This window comes from Schistocerca gregaria, chromosome 9 (genome assembly GCF_023897955.1).
Source record: "Schistocerca gregaria isolate iqSchGreg1 chromosome 9, iqSchGreg1.2, whole genome shotgun sequence".
In the NCBI taxonomy this organism is placed as follows: Eukaryota; Metazoa; Arthropoda; class Insecta; order Orthoptera; family Acrididae; genus Schistocerca; species Schistocerca gregaria.
The window spans coordinates 244,076,694-244,103,407 of record NC_064928.1 but is presented as its reverse complement, the minus strand read 5'-3'; the positions used below and the strand labels follow the sequence as shown (position 1 = coordinate 244,103,407).

At 40.9% G+C, this 26,714-nt stretch overlaps 1 protein-coding gene across 7 annotated transcripts in view; it reads right to left on the bottom strand.

Moving 5' to 3' along the window:
- The window catches only part of LOC126291845 (alpha-(1,6)-fucosyltransferase-like), a 367,775-nt gene that overhangs the window by 69,140 nt on the left and 271,921 nt on the right, over positions 1-26,714 (bottom strand). For all 7 annotated transcript variants that reach the window (XM_049985560.1, XM_049985563.1, XM_049985564.1 and 4 more), the window contains 3 exons: positions 13,141-13,286; positions 11,043-11,250; positions 6,494-6,659 (listed from right to left, as the gene is read on the bottom strand). In XM_049985560.1, coding sequence (XP_049841517.1) covers positions 6,494-6,659; positions 11,043-11,250; positions 13,141-13,286 — 520 coding nt within the window. The remainder of the gene's footprint in view (positions 1-6,493; positions 6,660-11,042; positions 11,251-13,140; positions 13,287-26,714) is intronic.

Genomic DNA, 26,714 nt, shown 5'->3' with positions numbered 1-26,714 from the left:
CTCCCGGGATTGGAATGACTCCTTATCCTCTCCCTTAAAACCCACATCTTTTCGTCCTTCCCTCCTTCCTGAAGAAGCAACCGTTGGTTGCGAAAGCTAGAAATTGTGTGTGTGTTTGTTTGTGTGTTATTTTACTGTGCCTGTCTACCGGCGCTTTCCCACTTGGTAAGTCTTGGAATCTTTGTTTTAATATATTTTTCCCATATGGAAGTTTCTTTCTATTTTATTTACATCATTAATTTGAACCCAACAATGACGTTTGTTATTGTCTCTGTTGCATTTCGAAATCTTTTCTGTCATCTTACTTTCTCTTTTTGTTTTTACAAGTAGTTTCACTTTGTATTCATCTTCCATTTTTCCGTAATCTACCATACATTTTATTCTGCCTAATTATCCTCAATAATACGTAATTTACTTCCAAACCATAACCTAAAAACTTTAACACTTTCAACATTACCGCTGCTATAAAATCCACTGATCCAAGTTTACAAACATTTCGTGTAAACTCGTGAATACTATTTCACAGCTTCAGTTCCTTTCACCAATTTAACAACCATCTCAGCTACTTCCAACAATTTTCGTTTTATTTCCATTCCCGTTTTTTCCCACACAACCGATATTTTTAGCAGCTTCCCACAGGTTTACACGTTATTATTTCTTCGTCAAACAATTGTTAGCTTCATTTTCATAACCTGCCAGTACATAACCAGTCCTTTGAATACATTTACAAGCATTTTTTTCCAAATTTTCCTGAATTTCCCAACCCTTTAACGTGTTTTGGAGACAACACAACTACCTAACCTTTGCACCCACAGTTGTTCACTAACCTAAGTTCAGCACAGGATCAACATAGCTCATCTCAAACCAACACTTTTTCGACTTTTTTCACACCTTTATCTCTCCCTATATATATTTCTATTTTTCACTTTAACCTCATATTCCCCTTCCACCTTCTAATACCATGTCAACCTCACAACATCCCTACAACAACCCCACATCCACACAGGCTGTTCACAGCATCCTCCTACAGGCCAACCGCAAATTAGAACAGCATGCCACCCTCCACCTCAAAAAACTATCCAATCTAGTGGTTTCCCACCTCCAGAAAGACAACTCACCCACCCTCCACAACCTTTCCAACAAACCTCAACTTCCTCTCATTGCACACAGACCCAGTCTCTCCCACCTACTCAATCTCCCACTTCCAGCTCCACTCCCCCCAACACCTCAAAATTCTAGTCAACACAATCTGGAACCACAACACCCCAATTCAGTAGTTAACCTTTCCTCCAAACCTCTCTCCCAATCCGAAACCTCTGTCCTATCCAAAGGCCTCACCTTCAGCCCCACTCCCAGATTCAACCAAACTGCCCTTGTCAAAGATTTACTGTCTTACACTCGTAGTCTCTGCCGGAAATATCACTTAGCCACGAAGAAAAATAATCCTGATCCCGCTCCTAATGATCCAACTCTCCAAGACACTATCCAAATTGAACCCTGCCTGGAACAGTTCCGTCCTCCATCACAGCAGGCCCCACCTCCTCTTCCTCAAAATCACCCTCTCCAAACCTTCCAGGAATTCCTCACTTCCAGCCTTGCCTCTCAATCTTTCTTGAAAAACCTTAATCCTACTCCCAACATCACCACAGCCGAAGCCCAGGCTATCCGTGATCTGAAAGCTGACCGATCCATCATCATTCTTCCGGCTGACAAGGGTTCCACGACCGTGATACTTGATCGTCGGGAGTATGAGGCTGAGGGACTGCGTCAGCTTTCAGACAACTCTACATACAAAGTTTGCCAAGGTAATCCCATTCCTGATGTCCAGGCGGAGCTTCAAGGAATCCTCAGAACCTTAGGCCCCCTACAAAACCTTTCACCTGACTCCATCGAACTCCTGACCCCACCGACACCTCGCACTCCTACCTTCTACCTACTTCCTAAAAATTCACAAACCCAAACATCCCGGCCGCCCCATTGTAGCTGGTTACCAAGCCCCCACAGAACGTATCTCTGCCTACGTAGATCAACACCTTCAACCCATTACATGCAGTCTCCCATCCTTCATCAAAGACACCAACCACTTTCTGGAACGCCTGGAATCCGTACCCAGTCTGTTACCCCCGGAAACCATCCTTGTAACCATTGATGCCACTTCCGTATACACAAATATCCCGCACCTCCAAGGCCTCGCTGCAATGGAGCACTTCCTTTCACGCCGATCACCTGCCACCCTACCCAAAACCTCTTTCCCCGTCACCTTAGCCAGCTTCATCCTGACCCACAATTTCTTCACTTTTGAAGGCCAGACATATCAACAATTAAAGGGTAAAGCCATGGGTACCAGGATGGCCCCCTCGTATGCCAACCTATTTATGGGTCGCTTAGAGGAAGCCTTCTTGGTTACCCAAGCCTGCCAACCCAAAGTTTGGTACAGATTTATTGATGACATCTTCATGATCTGGACTCACAGTGAAGAACAACTCCTGAATTTCCTCTCCAACCTCAACTCCTTTGGTTCCATCAGATTCACCTGGTCCTACTCCAAATCCCTTGCCACTTTCCTTGAAGTTGACCTCCATCTGTCCAATGGCCAGCTTCACACATCCGGCCACATCAAATCCACCAATAAGCAACAGTACCTCCATTATGACAGCTGCCACCCATTCCATATCAAACGGTCCCTTCGCTACAGCCTAGCCCTTCGTGGCAAATGAATCTGCTCCAGTCCTGAATCCCTGGACCCTTACACCAACAACCTGAAAACAGCTTTCGCATCCCGCAACTACCCTCCCGACCTGGTACAGAAGCAGATAACCAGAGCCACTTTCTCATCCCCTCAAACCCAGAACCTCTCACAGAAGTACCCCAAAAGTGCCCCACTTGTGACTGGATACTTCCCGGGACTGGATCAGACTCTGAATGTGGCTCTCCAGCAGGGATACGACTTTCTAAAATCCTGCCCCGAAATGAGATCCATCCTTCATGAAATCCTCCCCACTCCACCAAGAGTGTCTTTCTGCCGTCCACCTAACCTTCATAACCTCTTGGTTCATCCCTATGAAATCCCCTAACTACCATCCCTACCCTTGTAACCGCCCCCGGTGTAAAACCTGTCCTATGCACCCTCCCACCACCACCTACTCCAGTCCTGTAACCCGGAAGGTGTACACGATCAAAGGCAGAGCCACGTGTGGAAGCACCCACGTGATTTACCAACTGACCTTCCTACACTGTGACGCTTTCTATGTGGGAATGACCAGCAACAAACTGTCCATTCGCATGAATGGATACAGGCAGACAGTGTTTGTTGGTAATGAGCATCACCCTGTGGCTATACATGCTTTGGTGCACGGCCAGCATATCTTGGCACACCGTCCAGGTTATCTGGATACTTCCCACCAACACCAACCTATCCGAACTCCGGAGATGGGAACTTGCCCTTCAGTATATCCTCTCTTCTCGTTATCCACCAGGCCTCAATCTCTGCTAATTTCAAGTTGCCACTGCTCATATCTCAGCTGTCTTTCAACAACATCTTTGCCTCTGCACTTCCGCCTCGACTGACATCTCTGCCCAAACTCTTTGCCTTTAAATATGTCTGCTTGTGTCTGTATATGTGTGGATAGATGGATGTGTGTGTTCCTTTTCCTTCCCTCTTTCCTGACGAAGCAGCCGGCTGCTTCGTCAGGAAAGATGGAAGGAAAAGGAAAGATGAAAAAACTACCAAAAAATAGTACTAGAAGACTAAGGATGAAATAATGACAGTGTAAGGTACAGAATTAAAAGGTACCTGTAAATATACACTCCTGGAAATTGAAATGAGAACACTGTGAATTCATTGCCCCAGGAAGGGGAAACTTTATTGACACATTACTGGGGTCAGATACATCACATGATCACATTGACAGAACCACAGGTACATAGAGACAGGCAACAGAGCATGCACAATGTCGGTACTAGTACAGTGTATATCCACCTTTCGCAGCAATGCAGGCTGCTATTCTCCCATGGAGACGATCATAGAGATGCTGGATGTAGTCCTGTGGAACAGCTTGACATGCCATTTCCACCTGGCGCCTCAGTTGGACCAGCGTTCGTGCTGATCGCGTGAGACGACGCTTCATCCAGTCCCAAACATGCTCAGTGGGGGACAGATCCGGAGATCTTGCTGGCCAGGGTAGTTGACTTACACCTTCTAGAGCACGTTGGGTGGCACGGGATACATGCGGACGTGCATTGTCCTGTTGGAACAGCAAGTTCCCTTGCCGGTCTAGGAATGGTAGAACGATGGGTTCAATGACGGTTTGGATGTACCGTGCATTGTTCAGTGTCCCCTCGACGATCACCAGAGGTGTAAGGCCAGTGTAGGAGATCGCTCCCCACACCATGATGCCGGGTGTTGGCCCTGTGTGCCTCGGTCGTATACAGTCCTGATTGTGGCGCTCACCTGCACGGCGCCAAACACGCATACGACCATCATTGGCACCAAGGCAGAAGCGACTCTCATCGCTGAAGACGAAACGTCTCCATTCGTCCCTCCATTCACGCCTGTCGCGACACCACTGGAGGCGGGCTGCACGATGTTGGGGCGTGAGCGGAAGACGGCCTAACGGTGTGCAGGACCGTAGCCCAGCTTCATGGAGACGGTTGCGAATGGTTCTCGCCGATACCCCAGAAGCAACAGTGTCCCTAATTTGCTGGGAAGTGGCGGTGCGGTCCCCTACGGCACTGCGTAGGATCCTACGGTCTTGGCGTGCATCCGTGCCTCGCTGCGGTCCGGTCCCAGGTCGACGGGCACGTGCACCTTCCGCCGACCACTGGCGACAACATCGATGTACTGTTGAGACCTCACGTCCCACGTGTTGAGCAATTCGGCAGTACGTTCACCCGGCCTCCCGCATGCCCACTATACGCCCTCGCTCAAAGTCCGTCAACTGCACATACGGTTCACGTATACGCTGTCGCGGCATGCTACCAGTGTTAAAGACTACGATGGAGCTCCGTATGCCACGACAAACTGGCTGACACTGACGGTGGCGGTGCACAAATGCTGCGCAGCTAGCGCCATTCGACGGCCAACACCGCGGTTCCTGGTGTGTCCGCTGTGCCGTGCGTGTGATCATTGCTTGTACAGCCCTCTCGCAGTGTCCGGAGCAAGTATGGTGGGTCTGACACACCGGTGTCAATGTGTTCTTTTTTCCATTTCCAGGAGTGTATATGTGTGAATGTGTCTGCGTGAGAGAGAGAGAGAGAGAGAGAGAGAGAGAGAGAGAGAGAGAGAGAGAGAGATATGACGATTCTGAGAATGGTGGCATTGCGGTTGCTTCCTACTTGACTGCTTGTTCTCTCTTACTGAGGTGTGCAGGAGAGTAAGGCTAAATGTCATTTAGTGCAGAAGATAAGTCCATGACATTATTGTCGTAAAGTAGCACTGACAGAGGAAAATGACCGGATCTCAGGATCAGATGGCTTCTACCAAAGCAGCATTTTTGACTGTGGAGTATTAAGGCAAAAATTACCTGATACAATTGCAAATATGCTCCGTAAGAGCAAGAGTGATGCGTGGATAAAGTTTAATGCTGGAGAACACCCCCCCCCCCCCCCCCATGAAAAACATACAAAATAAAATTCGTCAAATGCAAAAAAATGGTTGTTTTCTTGTTTATTCCATTTCCACCACAAGAAAACAGTTGTGCTCCATCAAACAAAAACTTGGCACAGAGCATCATGCCTGTGACCCAAAAGGCACACTGTTTATGTATTATTCTGGTCACGACAACCTGCAATAATGGACTATTTGCTGAGTTGTGTAGCTTATCATCCATTTCTGTAATTTTTTTGACAACTGTTGAGAATGTATCTTCATAACTGATCAGCATTTAGATAACACACTTCATCCTCTCGCCCAGTTTTCTCGTACTGTCATCACAGACTTGGTGATGCAGAGCTGGTTCAAGAACTTTTTCCACACAAGCGATCTATCAACCCACCATCACATTTTTCCATCATACACTTTGACTCTTGAGGTCTCTGCTACTAACTGTGATAAAAAAATGTATACGAATCTTCCAGGTGGGTGTCCCAAGCAGCTGCTAATAACTGCGATACATCCTGTATAGAATTCTTATAGCTGTGGTGGCTCTGACACACCAAGCCACAGCTTATGTTACTTGTTAGTTTTACAAAGAGTCTAAAATTTTAAAAATTTACAGTAGTTTTGAACAAGTGTTCTATGCATATCACAGTGCATGGAGATGGCGAGTTCACACATGACATAATGGAGGGTTATTACCTTAAACAAGTAAACTGTGTGGTGAGTAAAGTTTCCTCTTTCCATTATTTGTACTGCATAATTTACTAATATGCAATTCTGATAAAATAATGCCAGGTAATTAAGCAGTTAATTATAAATGTGCCAAATGTTTGGGACAGTTCTACAGTGCTCTGCAAGTCCAGCACCTGCCACGCACTTACTGACACCTCTACCCACCTTGTTAAGGGCACAGACAAGCTTGCGGGCAGTGTTGCAGTCCTGTGGGTTCTGCAAACTGTGCAGCCGCCTCTGGACCAGGTCACTCAGTTCAGCGGCTTCTCGCTCCCGCCACGCCTCGTAGCCGTCAACTCTGGCCAACTCGTCAATGTCCGACTGCAGGGACCTGTGTGCGAAGGATATAGTTATGCACTGAAAAAAGTTAATGGTGCACAACAAAAACACCTCAGGAATAGGAGGTATCAAAGTTGTTTTGGAACATATAAAAACATCTGCTACATGAATCTCTTTACTGTGCTGCCTGTTTAAACTACAGGAGCATCATTGGGTCTCATCACCTTAACATACACAGTAAAAATCATAAATGAGGAAAAATACAAGATGTAGCAGCCAAAACATATACAGAAGTAATAAATATACCGAGGTGTGGTTTTCTTTAAGTTATAACAGGCAATGTGGTGATTTTTCTGATGTACAAGAAATTTGTAATGTTTCTTACTGCCAAATTACAACAGTAACTTTGTTGTTTTAAAATGGAACTAGGATTTTTTTCTGTGGCTCAAAAGGGGACTTCACCAACATAATGTATGGAACTTTGTAACAACACAGCATCATTTGCCCTTGTGGTCCAAATGTAAGCAGACGCTTAATTCGGGGCTAGTTCATGTGCATATTGTTATGGCGTTTATATCAGGAGCTCAGAATGTTGTTAAATTTCTTCTGGATTTTTGAAGGGCTGTAGTTATCTGGATGAAACTGGCAGGCTATCAACCATGTTGGTACCAGCCTGCACAGCACATTAGATGACTGAGGTCATTGTTCATCTATTTCTTTCAGCTAGTGTGGATTTTCAACTGACCAATAGTGCATATAGTGAAAATCTATTTGCTCATGATCTGTAAATGATAGTTCATCTGTCAACAAAAACAAAAAATGTGGAAAGGGTGAAATGTCTCGCACGCATTCGCAGAACACTCCTTTGGCTGATCACACTCACCCACTGGAGCCGACTTCTAGTGACGTGTGAATATTGTGTTACTGCAGGTATGTTAGTTACATTTCTCTCATACACTGCTGTTCTTACTTCAAGGCTGTATTTTATTCTTCGTGTTTCCTATTTCTTGAATTTTTTATTAATGTTTGCAGCTGCAAATGATAAGAGTTTCACGCAATCACAACATATTTCAATATGTAACTGCACCGCTCCTCGAACAGTTTGATGATACTGATCATGGTGTGCTGTCTTGATCGAATAGTAACATGTTCCACCTATGTTTTACAGTTGAAGTCCTATTCAATGGCTCTTTCCAGTGTCACAGCAGTTAAGTACACAGTTAAAAAAAAAAAAAGAGGGTGTCATAATTCAGCAATTACAAACATTAAAAATTACTTGACAGAGACTTCCCCACACTCTCTGCTATAACTTAGTGCAATTCATTTAATCATTTTTTATACATTTTGGATGGGCTGTCTCACCCTGCACTACTCAGAGGAAAAATACACAACATTAAAAACTGTTCTAGGTTTTTTTTTCCCTCTTCTGGGCTACTACTTTGCCAAATGAAGAAAAACATTAACCTTCTACCAACACACTGAGAAACTCCACATTTGGACACAATTTTCTCCCTGAGATGTCCCACACAACGCAACAAGAGCCCGTTTTATATGAGCGAACACTGACATGATATAGGGAAACAAAAACACACACCTCATCATAAAGTATCAGAAATCATATAGGAACTTGGCAAAAACAGGTTGACAGAGTGGGCTGTCTTAATTATATGAAGTTTGAGCAGTTAACAGAAAGAGTGGTTGATGGCTCTAGGAACAGTGTCATTTACAACATGGCCACCTCTTCCTCCTAGCTCATGAATGCACACAAGAACTTCTAAAGGGAACTGTTATATTTCCCAAGTGATAGCTGTGACAACATAAATTGCTTAAAGACCAGTTCAGTTAGGAATACATTCCATACTTAAAACATTTTATAAAGAGTAAAGCTACCTCATTATGAAGTGCATCAAATACACATATTGTACCTCTTTGTTGATAACACATGTGAGGCAGTTCTGCAAATTGAGAGCATGAGAGGAACACGACAACCATATTGTACAATAAATACTTTTAATATACATTTTATGACGGTGGTGGCACACAGCTCATAAGCTTTTAAAATATGTCACTGTTCTACTACCAAGAGATCATCATCAGGTATCCTGTATACTGAGGGAAAGACCACATGAAATCCATTTCAGATTTAATTGTCAATACAATGATAGCTGATGTAGTGTTTCTGTTATAATGTACAACATTCAGTCAACTCATATTAGTTGTACACTGTATGCAACTGTTGTTTTATTACATCGAATTAATTTTCACTGTGTGTGCATTTTACCATTAATAACTTATTGTGCATGTAACTATATTCCTACGTATTATCAGGCTTTCACTGTGTATGCATTTTACCATTAATAACTTATTGTGCATGTAACTATATTCCTACGGTCAGGCAACACATTGTCAGTGATGTACTACACATAAAAATGTGCTTTCATGCACTCCTCTTAAATAAAAACTGAGGAGTGTTGTTTCCTTAAAGGCCACAGTGGAGGGGGGGTGGAGGGGTGGCAAAAAACCACATTGGTGTACAAAATGTACGGAGCAGAAAATTCAGATGGATGAGTTGCTACTTATTAGCACTTCACTACTGTTAACATTAATGTTGTTATATACACATAATATGAAATTGCATACAATATATAGATCACTAAGTTTTTATATAATCTGTCATTAATGCTTCGAGTTTCATATGATACACAACACATATAATTGGTTATAATTGGTATGATACTGAACGCTGGGACTGTAAATACTTGTGGTGTGCAAACCCTCTGTATAATTTTTGGCTCAACTTGTGAACACAACTCAGCTGTGTAGTAACTGGTATACAGAATGTCTCTGCACCAAATGTTGTCTTTTGTTCATTCTGTATACACTAACAGTGTTTGGTACATTTTTTATTTGACAATGTAATCAGATGCATTAGTTTGTGTACTTTTAATTTCACTGACTCATGGTGGATTTTAAGCTGTTTGATGCCATAGGGTAATGCTGTGTAAGCTGTTTAAATTACTTTGTGTTAAAATGTGACATCTTAATATGTGAATTATCACAAGCATGTACACCAGGTAGCATTATATTGACAGTGAAATATTGAAATGTGTTTCACAGGTTTCCTCCCTACCTACACTGGCTACCTGATGACGGTCTAAGGATTAAAACTGGTTGTAATAAATGCATATTTCTCAGCAGCTCTTGGTGCTGGAACTATGACATTTTTGAAAAACATTTATGATATTCCCGTTTCTGTTTCGAGTTCAATAGACCACCCATTGTTGACTGTCAAAGACATCAAAACCAATAACAATACCATTTGTGTAACCTGGGGCTGAAATAAACAATGAAATAGGCTGAAACACAGAATGAAATAATTTTAACAGCAGCAGTTGCAGAATGAGTGTGACAATTTATCCACATCCACACTCTGTGTAGCACTACATACAGATGAGTCGCAGATAGGCACAACAAGAAGACTGTCACAGTATAAGCTTTTTGGCCACCAATGCCATGCGCACCAATATTTTGACATTTGAACGCCCTGTCATTTTTATTGAACATTTATGACAATTTAAACCCTTAATGGCTGTGGCTGTACCAATGAGAAAAATCAAGAAGTTGGTAAAAGAATATCGCTAACAGCTGGCAGCAGTGTTGCCAGCTACGTGCAAACGGCTACAGAGGAAAACAATAGCCCTCTACAGAGCTGAGATACCTCATTGTTATCTCCAAGTACACATACACAAAATAGCTTTACATGATTGGGTGAAGTAGAGGCATGAAAGAGCAACACTGAGCCCACTGCAACTGCCAGGGATCTTCTTTCACTGACTTTGTTGCAACAAGATTACACAACCAATGATGCGCTGCTCATCAGATGTCATCAATAGCAATACATTAGCCAATAACAGGTAATCAAGTAGCTTTAACTCCATCCCTCAGTTGTTTCACCAGGGAGACAGCACAAGGTCCCAAGCATAAATTAAGCAAATACCTACATATCTATTTATAAAACATGTAGGTTAAACAGACAATATAGCATCTGAACAGATGCAATATATTGTGAGACGTGCACGAGTTTTTTGATACAATCAGTCAAAAATAATAGGACAAAGGACAGAAAGAGGACATTTAAACTGTATGTGAAATGTTACAATCTACATTTATGAAGTAAGTATGTCTGACACATGTGGTCTCAACTTGTACATAAACGAAATGTCAGAAGTCAGCTTACTTATATGAAACATGCAACAAAATGCTACAGTAAACAAGTGTCCCAGCAACTTCTACACAACTGTGCAAAAGGCAAACAGAACAGTGACATTTTTTTCCCACTAAAATTATAGAAAACTGTAAAGTCAACAAAGCACATCTCCCATATTCTGGCATCCCCCCCCCCCCCTCCCATTTGCTCATACACTATGCTTGTCACCTGTGGTGCTCATGTGCCATGTCGAGGACATGTCCCACATGGTCTGCTAACTGCTGCTGCCGCTCACCGCCCAGCGCATTGCCCATCTCGGCCAGCTGCTTCTGCAGGTGCCGTAGCTCCGCTGACACATAGTACCACATCTCCTGAGAGCCCTGTGCCACACGCCTCCGTGCCACCTCGTATCGCTGCTCCGGCTCGTCGTGCTGCTCTGGGAGCAAAATGTTACATCTTGCTATTGAAACTGTTTTTGGTCAAATGACACAGAGATTCAGTTTTTCTTTACTCATGTATGGAAACCCCACAAGCTCAGGCTAAATATAATGCAACAAAATGTGAGGTTTGGTTTGGCATTTAGGTCTTACCACAACATAAAGCCACTAGCAACCAATCATAAATAAATGACATCAGTCAATAGTGAATTACTTAAAATCAAAATTGGACAATAACTGTTAATTAAGAATCCTAAGAGGAGATTACAAGATCAAAAATGTGACACTGTCAATGGTTGGCTAATTAGACTGAACATTGAGGCAAAGACTACGAATATCAGTTTGTGCTGTATTAAAAGTGTGTGTGTGTGTGTGTGTGTGTGTGTGTGTGTGTGTGTGTGTGTGTGTGTGTGTGTGTGTGTGTGTGTCAGAGTTTCGGAACAGTGTACACTCCAGTGCAGTGTAGAGGATTTGGTTTGAAGGCAATATCCTGGGCTGTGGCTCAGCCATTTCTCTGCAATACAGTTTGTACAGTAGGGAATAGATATTACTGGGATTAGGATATAAGCCATGCTTGGATAACTCAATCAGGAAGAGCAACACATACCAATGGTCAGGTCCCATGTTGGAGACCCAGTTTGGCAGACAGTTCCAATTTGCCAAGAAGTTCTTCACTCTTAACATTTTGTGTAGGAGTTGGTAAAAATAAACAAACAAATGTTTAGCATGTTTCATACTTTTATAGCAATCTATCAAAATGAAAAAGAGCTTAACTAAATTCACAACGTTCCCAGAAATTAGCAACAGGTGCTGTACCAATATGCACATCAATGTGTTCCTGAAGTACACTAGCAATCTGCTAGTCATGGCACACCATCACTAGGCACCATGTTAGTAACCCCCCCAAACTAGGCAGCTGGAAGGAGGTATGATATGGTCAGGTAGTTTCCTGCATTTCCTCATCAACTTCCACTATCTCCTCCTCTACAAATAAATGTGTCATTCCGCGTCGTGTACAGTGACAAATGACTAGAGTCAACTCAGGTCTTTCAATGTATTCTAGTGATAAGATGTGGTAAACGAAGAAAGTAAAGAACAACTTACTATGTGAAAAACTTTACCATTACAAGGCTAAGAATGCATTACAAATAAGTAAAGGCTTCAGACGTCTTAATGATAAACTTTACAGGAAATTAAAAATATGGTATGTACAGCAACCATGAGAAAATGTTACAGAACCAGTTGTTCCTAGCCTATTTTACATATATAAAGTAGAGGTGCACATGAAAGACAAAGAAACTCTTTTTTTGTCAGTTACCCAACAATACAATTTTTTTTCTATTGACTGAATTTCCCGCACAGCAAAGTTCAAGAGATGATGCGCATATTTAAAGAACAAAATACATGTATCATTTGGAACAAATTACACCTATATTCCAAACTAAGCATGGGAACAAAAGAGAGAGAAAAATGGCAATAAATACAGGCAGACATACACAATCAATACATCATAACATGCTGCATAGCCAGACTTATTAAGAAAGTAGAATATACTGCTACATTGGTCTTTTCTGTGTCAAAATAGTTTAAAATCGAAAAGGGGGGGGGGGGGGGTGAAAATTGGGGTTTAATGACCTTCAGAGGCAGAGCCGAAACTAAATAGGGAAGGATAACGAATGAAACTGGCTGCGTCCGGGAGTATTACACTTGAAATTACCACTTTTACCCTCCCAGATTTAAATTTTCTATAGTCTTACATTATTTAAATAGTGTCAACTGAAATCATTCCAATATTTGCTGCACTGGCCTTTAAACTGCACATTACAAAAGTAAATAAATAGATAAAGATGTGGGAAATGGCAGTGAGGCGGAGAAACAGTGCAGCTCACCAATGTCGGAGTACTTGTCATCGAAGGGCGCTGGCTGCGGCTGTGTGGCTGCCGGCCCATCCAGCAGCGACTCTGCGCGGCGCAACTTCTCCTGAAGGTCACGTAGCACTGCCTCCCGTTCTTCTGGCCTCAGTGACATGTCCTTCCTGCGAAGGAAAAGAGGAAAAATGTGACAGGGTGTCACTTCTGCCTACGTTCTGTCTGAAAATATCTAGGTAACAATCAGGTTTCCCAAATGTCGCCGAGTTACAGTGACACAGAATGTAGTTTATTGAAGAATTTCTACAAAGAGAGTAAATAATGTGAATCCCAGCTCTGACAATATGCACGTGTCCACCTCTCCCATGCAAATACAATTATGTTAAGACAGGAATGGTTTCTTTCGTACATCTGACCACCCTTTTGCACACAATTTTTAACTGATGACCCACACTCCATATGCATTGCTAGCATCAAGAAGGGCAGTCACATGTGTCAGGTGTCTCAGGCAGGCTGAGAGTAACCCAGTGTCACTGATTGATTGACTGATGGCTCAACCTACAAGTGCACTTCTTGTTACAGACAGAATGCAGCTCCTGTTCACAAGGAGCTGCAGCCAATAAGTTGTGTCCACAACAGGGTATCACTTGCATCAGGCAGAAATTTATGATGCCTATTCTAATTACTACATTTGAAACTAACTTCTGTGGTAAGTATGTCTGGTGCTAACAACAGATATAGTATTCATGTGTCACTTTACACACCTTGCATCTTCCAATGAGGGTCCGGTCATCGTCAATTACTAATAAAGGCTTTTGTTGGCATTCTGCATTCACTTGCTCTTATGGTAATACTATAGCACTCACCAGGAAGAATGATGATAACAAGCATATTCACAGTTTTATCCACTACTGCATACTCTGCAAACATTTACGTAATTGTACTGATTTTTAAAACCACTGCGAACTTCTTGTACATTGGTAAAGTTAAAAACCTGTTTAACATAAATATTGTTTACTGGAATTTACACTCCTGAGAGTAAATAAGAGTAGCTAATGACATATTCTCGGACATGTTACGGCTTTTGCACAAGACTATAAAACTCATCTCTCAACACTAGACAGAGACGCACAGTCTTATGCAGATATTATATGTACTTCAAGTTCTGTGGAGCAGGAGTTTTGCCTTTTTATGGCTAAACTCACTACCATTATTAACCAAACGTACAATGCAGGGAGTAAAAGTACATAGTGGCTGAGTGTAAGATGCCCAAAGAGGCTTCTGCAAGATTTTACATTGTCAGCTTTAACGATATTCTTAATGCTTGCTTCTGTAGAATAAATACATTTTATCATATTACTTGCACTGCCACAAAAGAATAGCACACACTTACAAGACTAACTGTCCTCTCAGCAGGACAACACAATGAGAGAAAGGTTTTAAGTCTTAGGCTAATTAGCGAGATGGACAGATGTACAATGGCTCACTTATCTGATACAGGCTTCTGCAATGACATGGGAGGTGACAAATTACAGGTTATAATACTCATTTCTATTTAAATACGGGTGTGTAAGATGAATATTCAGTTTACTGACAAGTAAGTAGATAATACCTTTACACCATGCAAATCACACATTTCTAAATAGAAACTTTCTGTAGAATAGAAGCTGCCCACAACCAACACGCTTTTCAGCTTAGTTTCAAATTCAGATTTCATATCTTTGAGACTTACCAATGCCATCAGAAACCTTGATATCCACACCCCTCTGGGCTAAGGTCAACTTTAATACAGTCCATTTTCCTCTTCTAGTGTTGCACTTATGGTCTCCATTTCTTCAACACATAATTAAGAACTAATTTCACAATTAAATTTACACACTGGGGTTATGTAGCGAAAATTGAGAATACTCCTCCCACAGCTGCCTACAAGGTGATCAGTGGTGCATGTGAGGCCACAGGATGCTCTTGGCAATGAAAACTTTGCCTGAAACACAGGATATCCCATACAACATAACTCAATGAAAATAATAGGAGTGCCCCATTAATGAACTTACTGATTTGTGTCTCTGCAAGACTTGCAATAATGACATGAAGTGGCTGAAATTAGGGGGTTAAGAAACTTTAATATATTTTTCCCCTGTTTTAATTCTCATCAATTCAAGAAGGAAGAGAAGCGATCACCAATGGGTGCACAAGTTCCAAATACACAAACTCACTTTTTATCGTAGCTGATTTAGAGAAAAATTATGATGTAGTATTTGGGTTCCATCTCCCTAAACCCAAGTTCATTCTTTAAACCAAAAATAGAATAGCAGAGTGAACTCAACAACCCTCAGCCATGTTTTTGAAGTCAAAACAAAGGTGCACTGCGCAAGGAAATTATGAAACACAGGATAAAATAATAAATTCATGTAAAGTTAAAAGACATATGCAACACTAATGGATAATTTCTTTAAACAGTGGCCTATGCACAAGATTATTCATAGATTTATTCCTCTGTGTGTGCAATTATACACTGTGCACACGTTACGCACGATTTTGAAAAGAATCAGTTCTAAAATTCATTAACAGATTCTCATATGAACAATAATAATGTCCGATACTATAAGCACTTGTGGTCATGTGGTTACATCTACATTTATACTGCATAAGCCTCCCAATGGTGTGTGGCAGAGGGCACATTATCTGCCACTGTCATTACCTCCCTTTTCTGTTCCAGTCGCTTATGGTTCGCGGGAAGAACGACTGTCTGAAAGCTTCCGTGCGCGCTCGAATCTCTCTAATTTTACATTCGTGATCTCCTCGGGAGGTATAAGTAGGGGGAAGCATTATATTCGATACCTCATCCAGAAACACACTCTCTCGAAACCTGGCGAGCAAGCTACACTGCGATGCAGAGCGCCTCTCTTGCAGAGTCTGACACTTGAGTTTGCTAAACATCTCCATAACGCTATCACTGTTACCAAATAACCCTGTGACGAAACATGCTGCTCTTCTTTGGATCTTCTCTATCTCCTCCGTCAACCCGATCTGGTACGGATCCCACACCGATGAGCAATATTCAAGTACAGGTTGAACGAGTGTTTTGTAAACCACCTCCTTTGTTGATGGACTACATTTTCTAAGGACTCTTCCAATGAATCTCAACCTGGTACCCGCCTTACCAACAATTAATTTTATATGATCATTCCACTTCAAATTGTTCCGCACGCATACTCCCAGATATTTTACAGAAGTAACTGCAACCAGTGTGTGTTCCGCTATCACATAATCGTACAATAACGGATCCCTCTTTCTATGTATCCGCAATACATTACATTTGTCTATGTTAAGGGTCAGTTGCCACTCCCTGCACCAAGTGCCTGTCCGCTGCAGATCTTCCTGCATTTCGCTACAATTTTCTAATGCTGCAACTTCTCTGTATACTAAAGTATCATCCGCGAAAAGCTGCATGGAACTTCCGACACTATCTACTAGGTCATTTATATATATTGTGAAAAGAAATGGTTCCATAACACTCCCCTGTGGCACGCCAGAGGCTACTTTAACGTCTGTAGACGTCTTTCCATTGATAACAACATTCTGTGTTCTGTTTGCTAAAAACTCTTCAATCCAGCCACACAGCTGGTCTGATATTCCGTAGGCTCTTACTTTGTTTATCAGGTGACAGTGCGGAACTGTATCGAACGCCTTCGTATTAAGTACATTCGCGTCCTGGTCCATCCAACCCCCTGCGATATTCATGTTTGTAACACATTCTGGGGCTTTCTTATTCTCGTGACGTATGTATGGTCTACAGAAGTCCTGACTGACTGACCCAAGATCTCACAGTCCAAAAGGCTAAGGATAGAAGCTTCAGATTGGGAGAGGGTGTGGGTGGTGTGCTGTAGGCATCGCTTAAGAAGAAATTTTTCGAAATTGAAACCCTATGAGGAGGAAAAAGTTTTTGAAAATATGTCGCTATTAAGGCAGTTTTGAAGCTAGACTGACGAAAATTAGAATCTGGTTTCTCGGCCACAAAAAATAGAAATATGTTTCAGCACTTTTGGAAATATAACCCCTACAGATATGAAGAAGTAATTTTTTTTAAAAATAAATTATTAAAAAACTGCTAAAGTATGTTTAAGGTTACATCTGTTGACTTATCGGTTGTGATTACGAAAGTAAGTGCTTTTAAAAAAGTTTAGACCTTATATGGGTGAAACGGGATGAAAACATTTAAAGCTATATTTATGACAGCTGGTATTTCACTTCTGTTACTTATAAGGAAGTGTATGTTAAGTGATACAAGTTTCCATGGAAATATGCCCAAAAGAACGGCAAAGGCATAATTAACAAAACCTTGGACTCTTTCTACTTGAATCGGTTTTTGGTCAGAAGTACCTGCTTCTGTGGGCTTAAATAGTGTGGAAGGTATTGCAATTTGTGAACATAAAAATTCGATAAAAAATCTGTGCAGACCGTACGCGAGCGAAGCAGCGGGCGCTTTTTTAAGAAAGTTTACATATAAAAGCGTGCTCTATCAGGAATGAGTTTCTTCAGGTCTGTAATCCCTGTCTGGGGGGAAAAAAAGGCTGTGAAACAACCGGCAACTACATTTATATTCTTTCGTGTTACAAATATGATTCTTTTTTTCGAATATTTCACGATTTCCAAGGGTGTGGTTAGGTAGAAATCTAAGAGCACTGATTAAATGGCTGCGAATTAAAAGAGCAACAATCATCTTTGTAGTCCTGCCTTTCACAAACATTTAGTTGCACTCGAATCCTTAACAACGGTTTCGTAAACTTGGTCGCAAAGACAAAGATCGCCACACAGCGAACGATGGGCACCATGTGACAGATTTCAGCCGAACTCCATTTGCATGCCGTGGTACTTCCCCATTTTTGTCATTCGGTCTCAGTGACTTCCGAAAATACGCTGTACAGCAGCACAACGCGGCACCGCAGGGGGCATTAAATATCGTGCCACAGCTCACTCTACCTCTCTGGTCTAAACTAATGCACCATCTGACTCAGTGAAGCAGCGATAAGATGTCCTTCAAATTGGCGCCAATGACGCCTGTCACTTGGGTTCAGAGGCGGACGTGAACACTGCTGTCCTCGCTCCGGTACAAGCAGACCTCAAATTTTGCATATCTTACTCAGAATTGATCAAGATTCTTTGGTTCAGGATCGAATGGGAGTGGATGGTCTCAACCACAGAGTATAAATATCCGTGTAGTTAGCAGTCATGTGCGCAGAACGAGAATTCTGTACCCAACATCTGCTTCAGCTCAAATCTCGTGATTTTGGCACCAAGATGTGAAGAGTAACAGTATTCTGCCTTTTCGTCCAGTATCGTAGCCCAAATTTCACTTTATTTACATTTTTAGGTAACGAGATAAGAACTGACAGCCAACGATTTTTTCTACGTTTTCCACTTGCACTTATTGTCGAATATGTTCCAATTAATAACGTCACGATATAAATGTAGACAGCTCAGAAGCGTCGCGCCGGGAGAGGAAAAAAGAAAAAAAATGCATTTGGAACAATGGAATTGTTACAGTACATTTGGTAAGCCATTTGCAGTACATGCTCGTCCATTACCAATTTCAGTTTTTCTTTATTTTCCATTCTGCTTTTTATAGAAAAGTTAAGCATCTATAAGGTTTTTACGCTATCTCATCGGAAAAGTGAAACCACAGAACCCGGGGGAGGGGGGGGGGGGGGAGAAAGAGATCAATGCTCGAATTTTGGAGTAATACCAGACGTGACAGTCTACAATACTTTTTTACTTTTTGTATAGTACCGATTCATATTGCTGAATCTATTCTAATTAACTGCGTTACAATCACACTATAGGAAACTGTCTCGACCACAAATACACACAAGGGTTTGAGAATCTGCTAAACTGGAGGTTCAAATGATCTGCGATGGTATCAGATGCGAATTTCTCGAGCTCCGCTACCGGGTGCAGAATTGTAGGGTTCCTCTTAGTTGGTCAGGTTATCACTACACGGCTCCTAGGGCGCTGAGTACTGTGACGTGCAAACGGGGCTTTTTTTAGATCAGAGAACCTATCTCCCTTGGGATCAAAGACGATTTGCCTGTTAAATCACCCACAGCGACCTCAGAAAATCTTTGTCTTCGCAGATCACAAATAGAAAAGATTAATATGATTTTAGTAAACTGCAGGAGCATCCAAGGAAAGGTCCTAGAGTTAGTATCGCTTACTGAAGGTTCATGCATTTATATCAGAAAAGGAACACAGTTCAAATCTAGACATGACCTCAGTACAGTAAGCGAAGACAAACACATTGAAATATCAGCTATTGAATTATCAGGGCTCGATATCACCATTTTGTGTGTGTATAGATCTCCCAGTGGTAGTGTGGACACTTTTTTCAATAAATTAACAGAAGTTCTAGATAAAGTCTCAAGTACAAAGGTCAACATAATTCTGTGTGGGGACATAAACATCAACACTAATATCATAAATGAATCCAGCAGCACCTTCATAAATATCCTTCAAAGTTTTGGCATGTCCCTATTGGTCAATAGTGCAACAAGGGTTACTACAATGACTGCATCAGTAATTGACCATGTGGCCACAAATATAGACAGGGAAAAATGTGATGTAGCTGTAAAAGATCTCGGACTATCAGACCATCTCTGTCAAATAACAACAGTAAAATCAGGCATCGAATCATTCCCTAAACTACAAAGCCTATAAACGACATCTATCAGAAATCAAAATAAAAGATTTTTCAAAAGAACTAGAAAAACAAAGCTGGGATGAAGTGTATAAGGAAACCAATGTGAATATGAAATTCTCCAAATTCTCCACATTGTTTAAATTGAACTTTGAAACAGCATTTCCAAAAGTATGCATGACTGTATCAACATCTCACAAAAACAGATGGATAACAGCAGGTATTAAGAAGTCCTCCCAAACACTTAAACACCTCAGTTCCATGAAAAAGATTCACAATGACCCAGAATTCTTAAATTTCTATCATAGATACAAAAAGATTTATAGGAAGGTGCTGATTGCTGCAAAAAAGTCATTTAATGACAAAATATATAATGCAGAGAATAAAAGCAAAGCAGTCTGGGATGTTATAAAAAAGGAAACGGGGAGAGGCAAACAAACGCAGAATAACATACTGCTAAGGGAGGGGGATAAGGTAATAAATGATCCACAACACTTAGCAAACTATGTAAACGAGCATTTTTCAAGTATTGCAGATAAGTTACAGCAAAAATTCCCCAAAACAAATATAACACCTGCAAAAATTGTTGCACTAGATACAATGATGTTACTTCCAACCACAGAGAATGAAGTCAATAAAACAACAAAAGCTAAAAAATAAAAAGTCAGAAGGCTTAGATGATGTACCAATGTGTGTACTGAAAAAATGCATAGGGATTATACAAGGCCCATTAACAAATATAATAAATGAATCCTTCACATCAGGGACATTTCCAGAGCAGCTAAAACAGGCAAGAGTTGTACCTTTGCTTAAGAAAGGTAATGCAGAAGACATAGAAAATTACCGGCCCATTTCCCTGCTGTCAGCATTCTCAAAAATAATAGAAGCAATTATGAAAGACAGATTAATGAATTATCTGAATAAATACAATCTTTTAAGCAAATCACAGTTTGGTTTTCGAAGTGGCAAAAATACGGAGTCAGCCATAGTAGAATTCACAAAAGTTGTACTTAATGCTCTTGATAAAGATGAGTGTGTCACAGGCATATTTTTGGATCTTTCTAAGGCTTTTGATACAGTCGACCACAAGATTCTATTAAATAAATTAGAAGCATTAGGAATAAGAGGGGTAGCTAATGACTGGTTTCGATCATACCTAACAGATAGGGTACAAAGAGTAGAGATAACACATACTTCAAATAGATCTAAACATTTAGTAAAATACTTATCAGAACCAAAACATATTAATATAGGGGTTCCACAAGGTAGCATATTAGGACCAATACTATTCCTGATATACATCAATGACTTTCCCAGTAGTGTTACTCATGGTGAGAAAATTCTCTTCGCTGATGACAGCAATATTATAGTCACTGAGAGAACAAGAGAACTCCTTACCGAGAAAGCAAATGAAACTCTCAAGGAAGTTTACGATTGGTCAATAAGCAACAAATTGACATTAAACATAAAGAAAACTAATGCCATGAACTTCAGTTTGAAGAGGAAAAATGACAATGTTAAATTAAATGTAGATGGCACCCCTATAGACTGTGTAACAAATGCAAAATTTCTAGGAATGAATATTGACTCTCAGCTGAAGTGGTGCGAACACAAAAAGGTACTTGCAAACAGAATGTCATCAGCATGTTATGCCCTTAGAATTCTATCATCTGTGTGTAACATGCAGTGTCTTTTAGTTACATATTATTCATATGTACACTCAATTCTTAGCTATGGCATTCTTTTTTGGGGAACAAATCCACAAAATATGAACACAATTTTCAAACTCCAGAAAAGAGCCATAAGAATAATAACCAGAAATAGTAGTCGAGCTCATTGTAAAGATCTGTTCAAAACACTGGGAATTTTAACTGCTCCATGTGAACACATTTACCAGTCAGTTGTACACATCAAAAGTAACATTGGCAATTACTGCACAAACAGCTCTGTCCATGACCATACAACAAGAGATAGACTCAACTTACATTTACCAAGAAAAAATAAACATAAAACTCAAAACAGCATTTTCTACCAAGGAATAAAACTGTACAATAAATTACCAAAAGAGATTAAAGAAATTTCAAAAATACACTTATTTAAGAAGGCAGCTAAAAAGTACCTGTTATGCAATACGTTTTATACATTGAAGGATTACTTAGATAAAGCAGAGTAGGGGTTTGATAAAAAAATGTTATACAAACAAATAATAATAATAATGATGATGATTATAAAACATCCAATATTCCACATAACACCTTCACTTTATTATTTTTCTTCTTTTTTCCTTTCTAGAGACACTCTCCCCTCAAGCTATGCATAGCACAATACTAACACCTCTTCCTCTTTCTGAGCTCAACATCTCACTCATTATGAAGGGATGCTGACTCAGTTTTTCAGGATAGCAAATGGGAACTTGCAGTACAGAAAATGGCCCAAGGATCACCTGTGTGTGTGTGTGTGTGTGTGTGTGTGTGTGTGTGTGTGTGTGTGTGTGTGAAGTGTTATGAAACAATGTGTGTATAGCGTGTGCAGTGACTGATAGTGAAATATGAGTGAATAGTGTGGCATTACATTATTTAATGAGTTATTTGTAAATAAATTATTGTATACCAGGAGTAAAATCTAATGGTTGTCTCTAACTAGAAGTCTGTAAATATATGTGTATACGAATTAGCTTATTGTAAATTGATCTAAGCTTGTAAATACTTTGACATGTCCTATATCCTTGTAAAAAGAGATCTACGGATGAATAAAACTACTACTACGACTACTACTACTACTACTACAATGCACGGACAGTAATGCGATCAGATGTCAATGAAAACGAAATCCTAAGTTCGGACTGGAATGTTTATCGTGAGAATAGGTTAGTCAGTCGCCAGTGGTGGCGGCGTGTTTGTTGCTGTAAAAAATTCGATGAACTCTAGCGAGGTTGTCACGAATTCCGAATCTGAATAAATCTGGGTGAAATTGAGTATCAAAGAAAGGTTAAAAACGGAGATCTGTAGTTGGAGAGCTTCAGACAGAACTTGCAGAGTATCATCTGTAATTATTCAGATCATGGCTTGTAATAAAGGGTGACTTCCAGTTGCCAGGTATAGAATGGGACTGTTGATGCCATCAAAACTGGTGCCAGAGACAGGGAACCATGTGGCATTGTTCTGGATGTCTTGTCCGAAAACTACCTTGAGCAGATAGTTAGAGAACCAACTCTTGAGGATAACGTCTTAGACCTCCTGGCAACACACCTTAACTTATCGAATTAGTTGATGTAGAGGAAGGAATTAGTGATCATAAGACTGTGACAGCATCTATGACGACGGACCCTACAAGGAATATTAAGAAAGGTAGGAAGATATATCTGCTCAGCAAGGGTTACAGGATACAAATTTCAGAATATCTCAGCAGTCAGTATCATATATTCGGTGATTAGGACGAAGATGTGGAGAACAAAGGCATCGTTCAATGCGTCCTAGACAGGTATGTTCGGAGTAAGGTTTTAAGGGATGGGAAAGGTCCACCATGGTTTAATAGCCGTGTTATAAGCGCGCTACGCAAACAAAGAGCACTTCACCTCAGATTAAAGAGAAGTAAAAACCTAGCTGAACGAAGGAAAAATGAGCGTAAGGAAAGCAATGAGAGAAGCGTTCAATGATTTTGAAAGTAAGACGTTGTCAACCGACCTGAGTAAAAACCCTAAGAGATTTTGGTCGTACGTAAAATCAGTAAATGGGTCAAAAATCATCTATTCATTCTCTCAGCGACCACACTGGCACCGAAACAGTAGATAACAGAGAGAAGGTCGAAATACTGAATTCGGTCTTCCGAAGTTGTTGCACCGCGGAAGATTGTAACACTGACCCTCCTTTCAATCGTCGTACGACCATCGAAATGGCAGATATTGAGATAACCGATCGCGGAATTGAAAAGCAGCTACAATCGCTCATTAGCGGAAAGGCTTCAGGACCAGATGAGATACCTATAAGATTCTATGAAGATTTTGCGAAAGAACTTGTTCCCCTTCTAGCAGTAATTTACCGTAGATCGCTTGAGTAACGAAAGGTACCTAACAACTGGAAAAAAGAGCATCTCAGTCCCGTTTTTAAGAAAGGCCGTAAGACAGATCCACACAATTATAGACCTATATCGTTGACGTCAATCTGTTGTAGAATTATGGAACATGTTTTATGCTTAAGAATTATGACTTTTTATAGAATGAACATCTCACCTACAAATATCAATATGGATTTTGCAAGCAGAGATCCTGCTAAGCTCAACTCGCTCTGTTCCTCCATGAGATCCACAGCGCAGTGGACAACGGCGCTCAGGTTGGTGCCTTGTTTCTTGATTTCAGTAAGTCATTTGACAACGTCCCGCCCTGTCGTTTAATATATTAAAAAATATAGAGTATCGGAGCAGACCTGTGATTGGATTCAAGACTTTCTTGCAGACAGAACTCAACACGTCGCTCTTAACGGGACTAAATCGACAGATGGAAAGGTAATATCCGGAGTACCGCAGCGAAGTGCGATAGAGCCATTGCTGTTTACAATATATATAAATGACTTAGTACAGAGCATTGGATGCTCTTTAAGGCTATTCGCAGATGATGCAGTTGTCTATACCAAAGTAGCAACGGCAGAAGATAGTAAGAATTTGCAGAACGACCTGCAGAGAATTGATGGATGGTGCAGGCTCTGGCAGTTGACCCTGAACGTAAATAAACGTAACATATTGCGCATACATAAGAAAAGAAATCTACTAGTGTACAGCTACACTACTGATGACAAACAGCTGGCGTAACTATCCAGAGCGACCTTAAGCGGAATGACCACACAAAACAGATAGTGGGAAAAAGAGACACCAGACTCAGATTGATCGAAAGGATCTTAAGGAAATGTAACGCAAAGAAGTGGCTTATAAGGCGCTTGTTCGCCCTGTTTTTGAGTATTTTTCCATCTACCTGGGTTCTTTATCAGGTAGGACTGACAAAGGAGATAGAGAAGATCCAACGAAGAGCGGCGCGTTTCGTCGGGATCGTTTAGGTGACGAGAGAGCGTTACGGAGATGCTAAACAAACTCCACTGGAGACGTCACAAGAGAGGCGTTGTGCATCACGGAGAGATTTACTAATGAAATTTCGGGACAGCATTTTTCAGGAGTCAGGCAATATATTACTTCCCCCCACATACGTACATCTCGCGTATTGACCACGAGGAGAAAATAAGAGAAATTAGAGCGAATACAGAGGCTTACCGACAATCGTTCTTCCCACGCACTATTCGCGAGTGGAACAGGGTTAGAAGAATCAGATAGAGGTACCGAAAGTTCCGCCCGCCATACACCATTGGATGGCTTGCGGAGTAAGATGTAGATGTAGAGAACATTAACCAAACTGCCCGTATATAAATTTTATATGCATATGAACATAGGACCAATATGTATGTATACACTGACTGGCAGCTTACTCAGACACACTTTTGCAAACTTATCTAGCACCTGTCTCGTAAACACATGGCCACAAAATCGCAGAAGTTACCTCTACAATACGAGACTTTATATGCTGAAAAATATCGAGGCACGCTATTATAAAGTGCCTCATGTTGATATGACATTTACAATTGTACAAACCTACTTTCGCATAAGTCTCTTTACATCAGTAGCAACTACAATACAGCACCAAAACTCCAACGTGCAGAAACGTTTATAAGACAAGGCGAATAACGTTTGTAAGACAAGGCGAATACGTGTAATATCAAAGTTGTGCTATCACCGCAAATTGCAGACAAGCAGCATTGTCCGAAAACAACATGATTAGCCTGGTTTGATTGTTGAGAACATGCGCAGCGGCCTATGCCACTAAACCAGAGACTGTGATGGTGCACTAGACTGGAGAAGCGGCTATTCGGGTAGCAGAGCACTTACCGAGTGATTTTTTTTTTTCCTTTAAGAACGCTGGGCGTTAAATCGAGGTGCAGACGCTCACCAGTCGATGCGCAGAATGAGAAATAATATTGCGCATAAAGGAAAACGCCTTCGAATGTCAAAATTTTGACACTAAATGGCAGAAGCATTCGTACAAAAGTCCTAAATTTACTGCGATCTAGGTATAATGTCTCGCTCAACTTATACTCAGTACAGATGGATGAGTGAAACTAGAAGACGAAACCTCTGAAATATTCAACGACGTAAGGAACGTAAATCGAAAAGACAGATTAGACACCACAGGAATATGTTAGGGGCAGGGGGGAGGGAGGGGTTATGATGGTCGTTCAGGCGCTCATAAACAATCAAACTTGTTTGTCAAATCTACTCTTACCTAAGACGGATCTGTCAAATAAGCCCGTACACATTCCAACAAAGATTATCTATTTAACCCCACTTTTGAGGCAGACGCAGTTCGTGTACCCTGTATTTTGACGCTAGTTGGAATGGCTACAAATTCAAATAAATCATTTCTAACATACCGTTAGACTTTAGCACCTTTTTAAGAAAAATAAGTAATCAATATACTGGTCCGGGGAATGGTTTGAAATAAGAAACATACACGTGAAAACCTGTTAAAGGAAATGTTAAATTTGGAGCCTGAAGATTAGATCTACTTCCTCCGAAAGGGCAGTGGAGCTTTTAACAATTTTGCCTCCACATTGAAAAAGAAGGCAAAGATGTGAAAAGTTATTCTCTTCTACTTGGTGCTCTAATGAAAGTTGATTAAAATATTACAACATGGGAACATAGAGCCCACATCGTTCGTGGAAGAACCGGAAAAGCTCGACCATTTTATTTTATTGCACACCCGCTTGTATACTGTGCGTAGAACGTAGATTTTCTTCCTGCGTAATATATGGTTGGAAAAGATGTAACGCCTCTACCATTTCGGTAACTGCCAATACTATTTTGT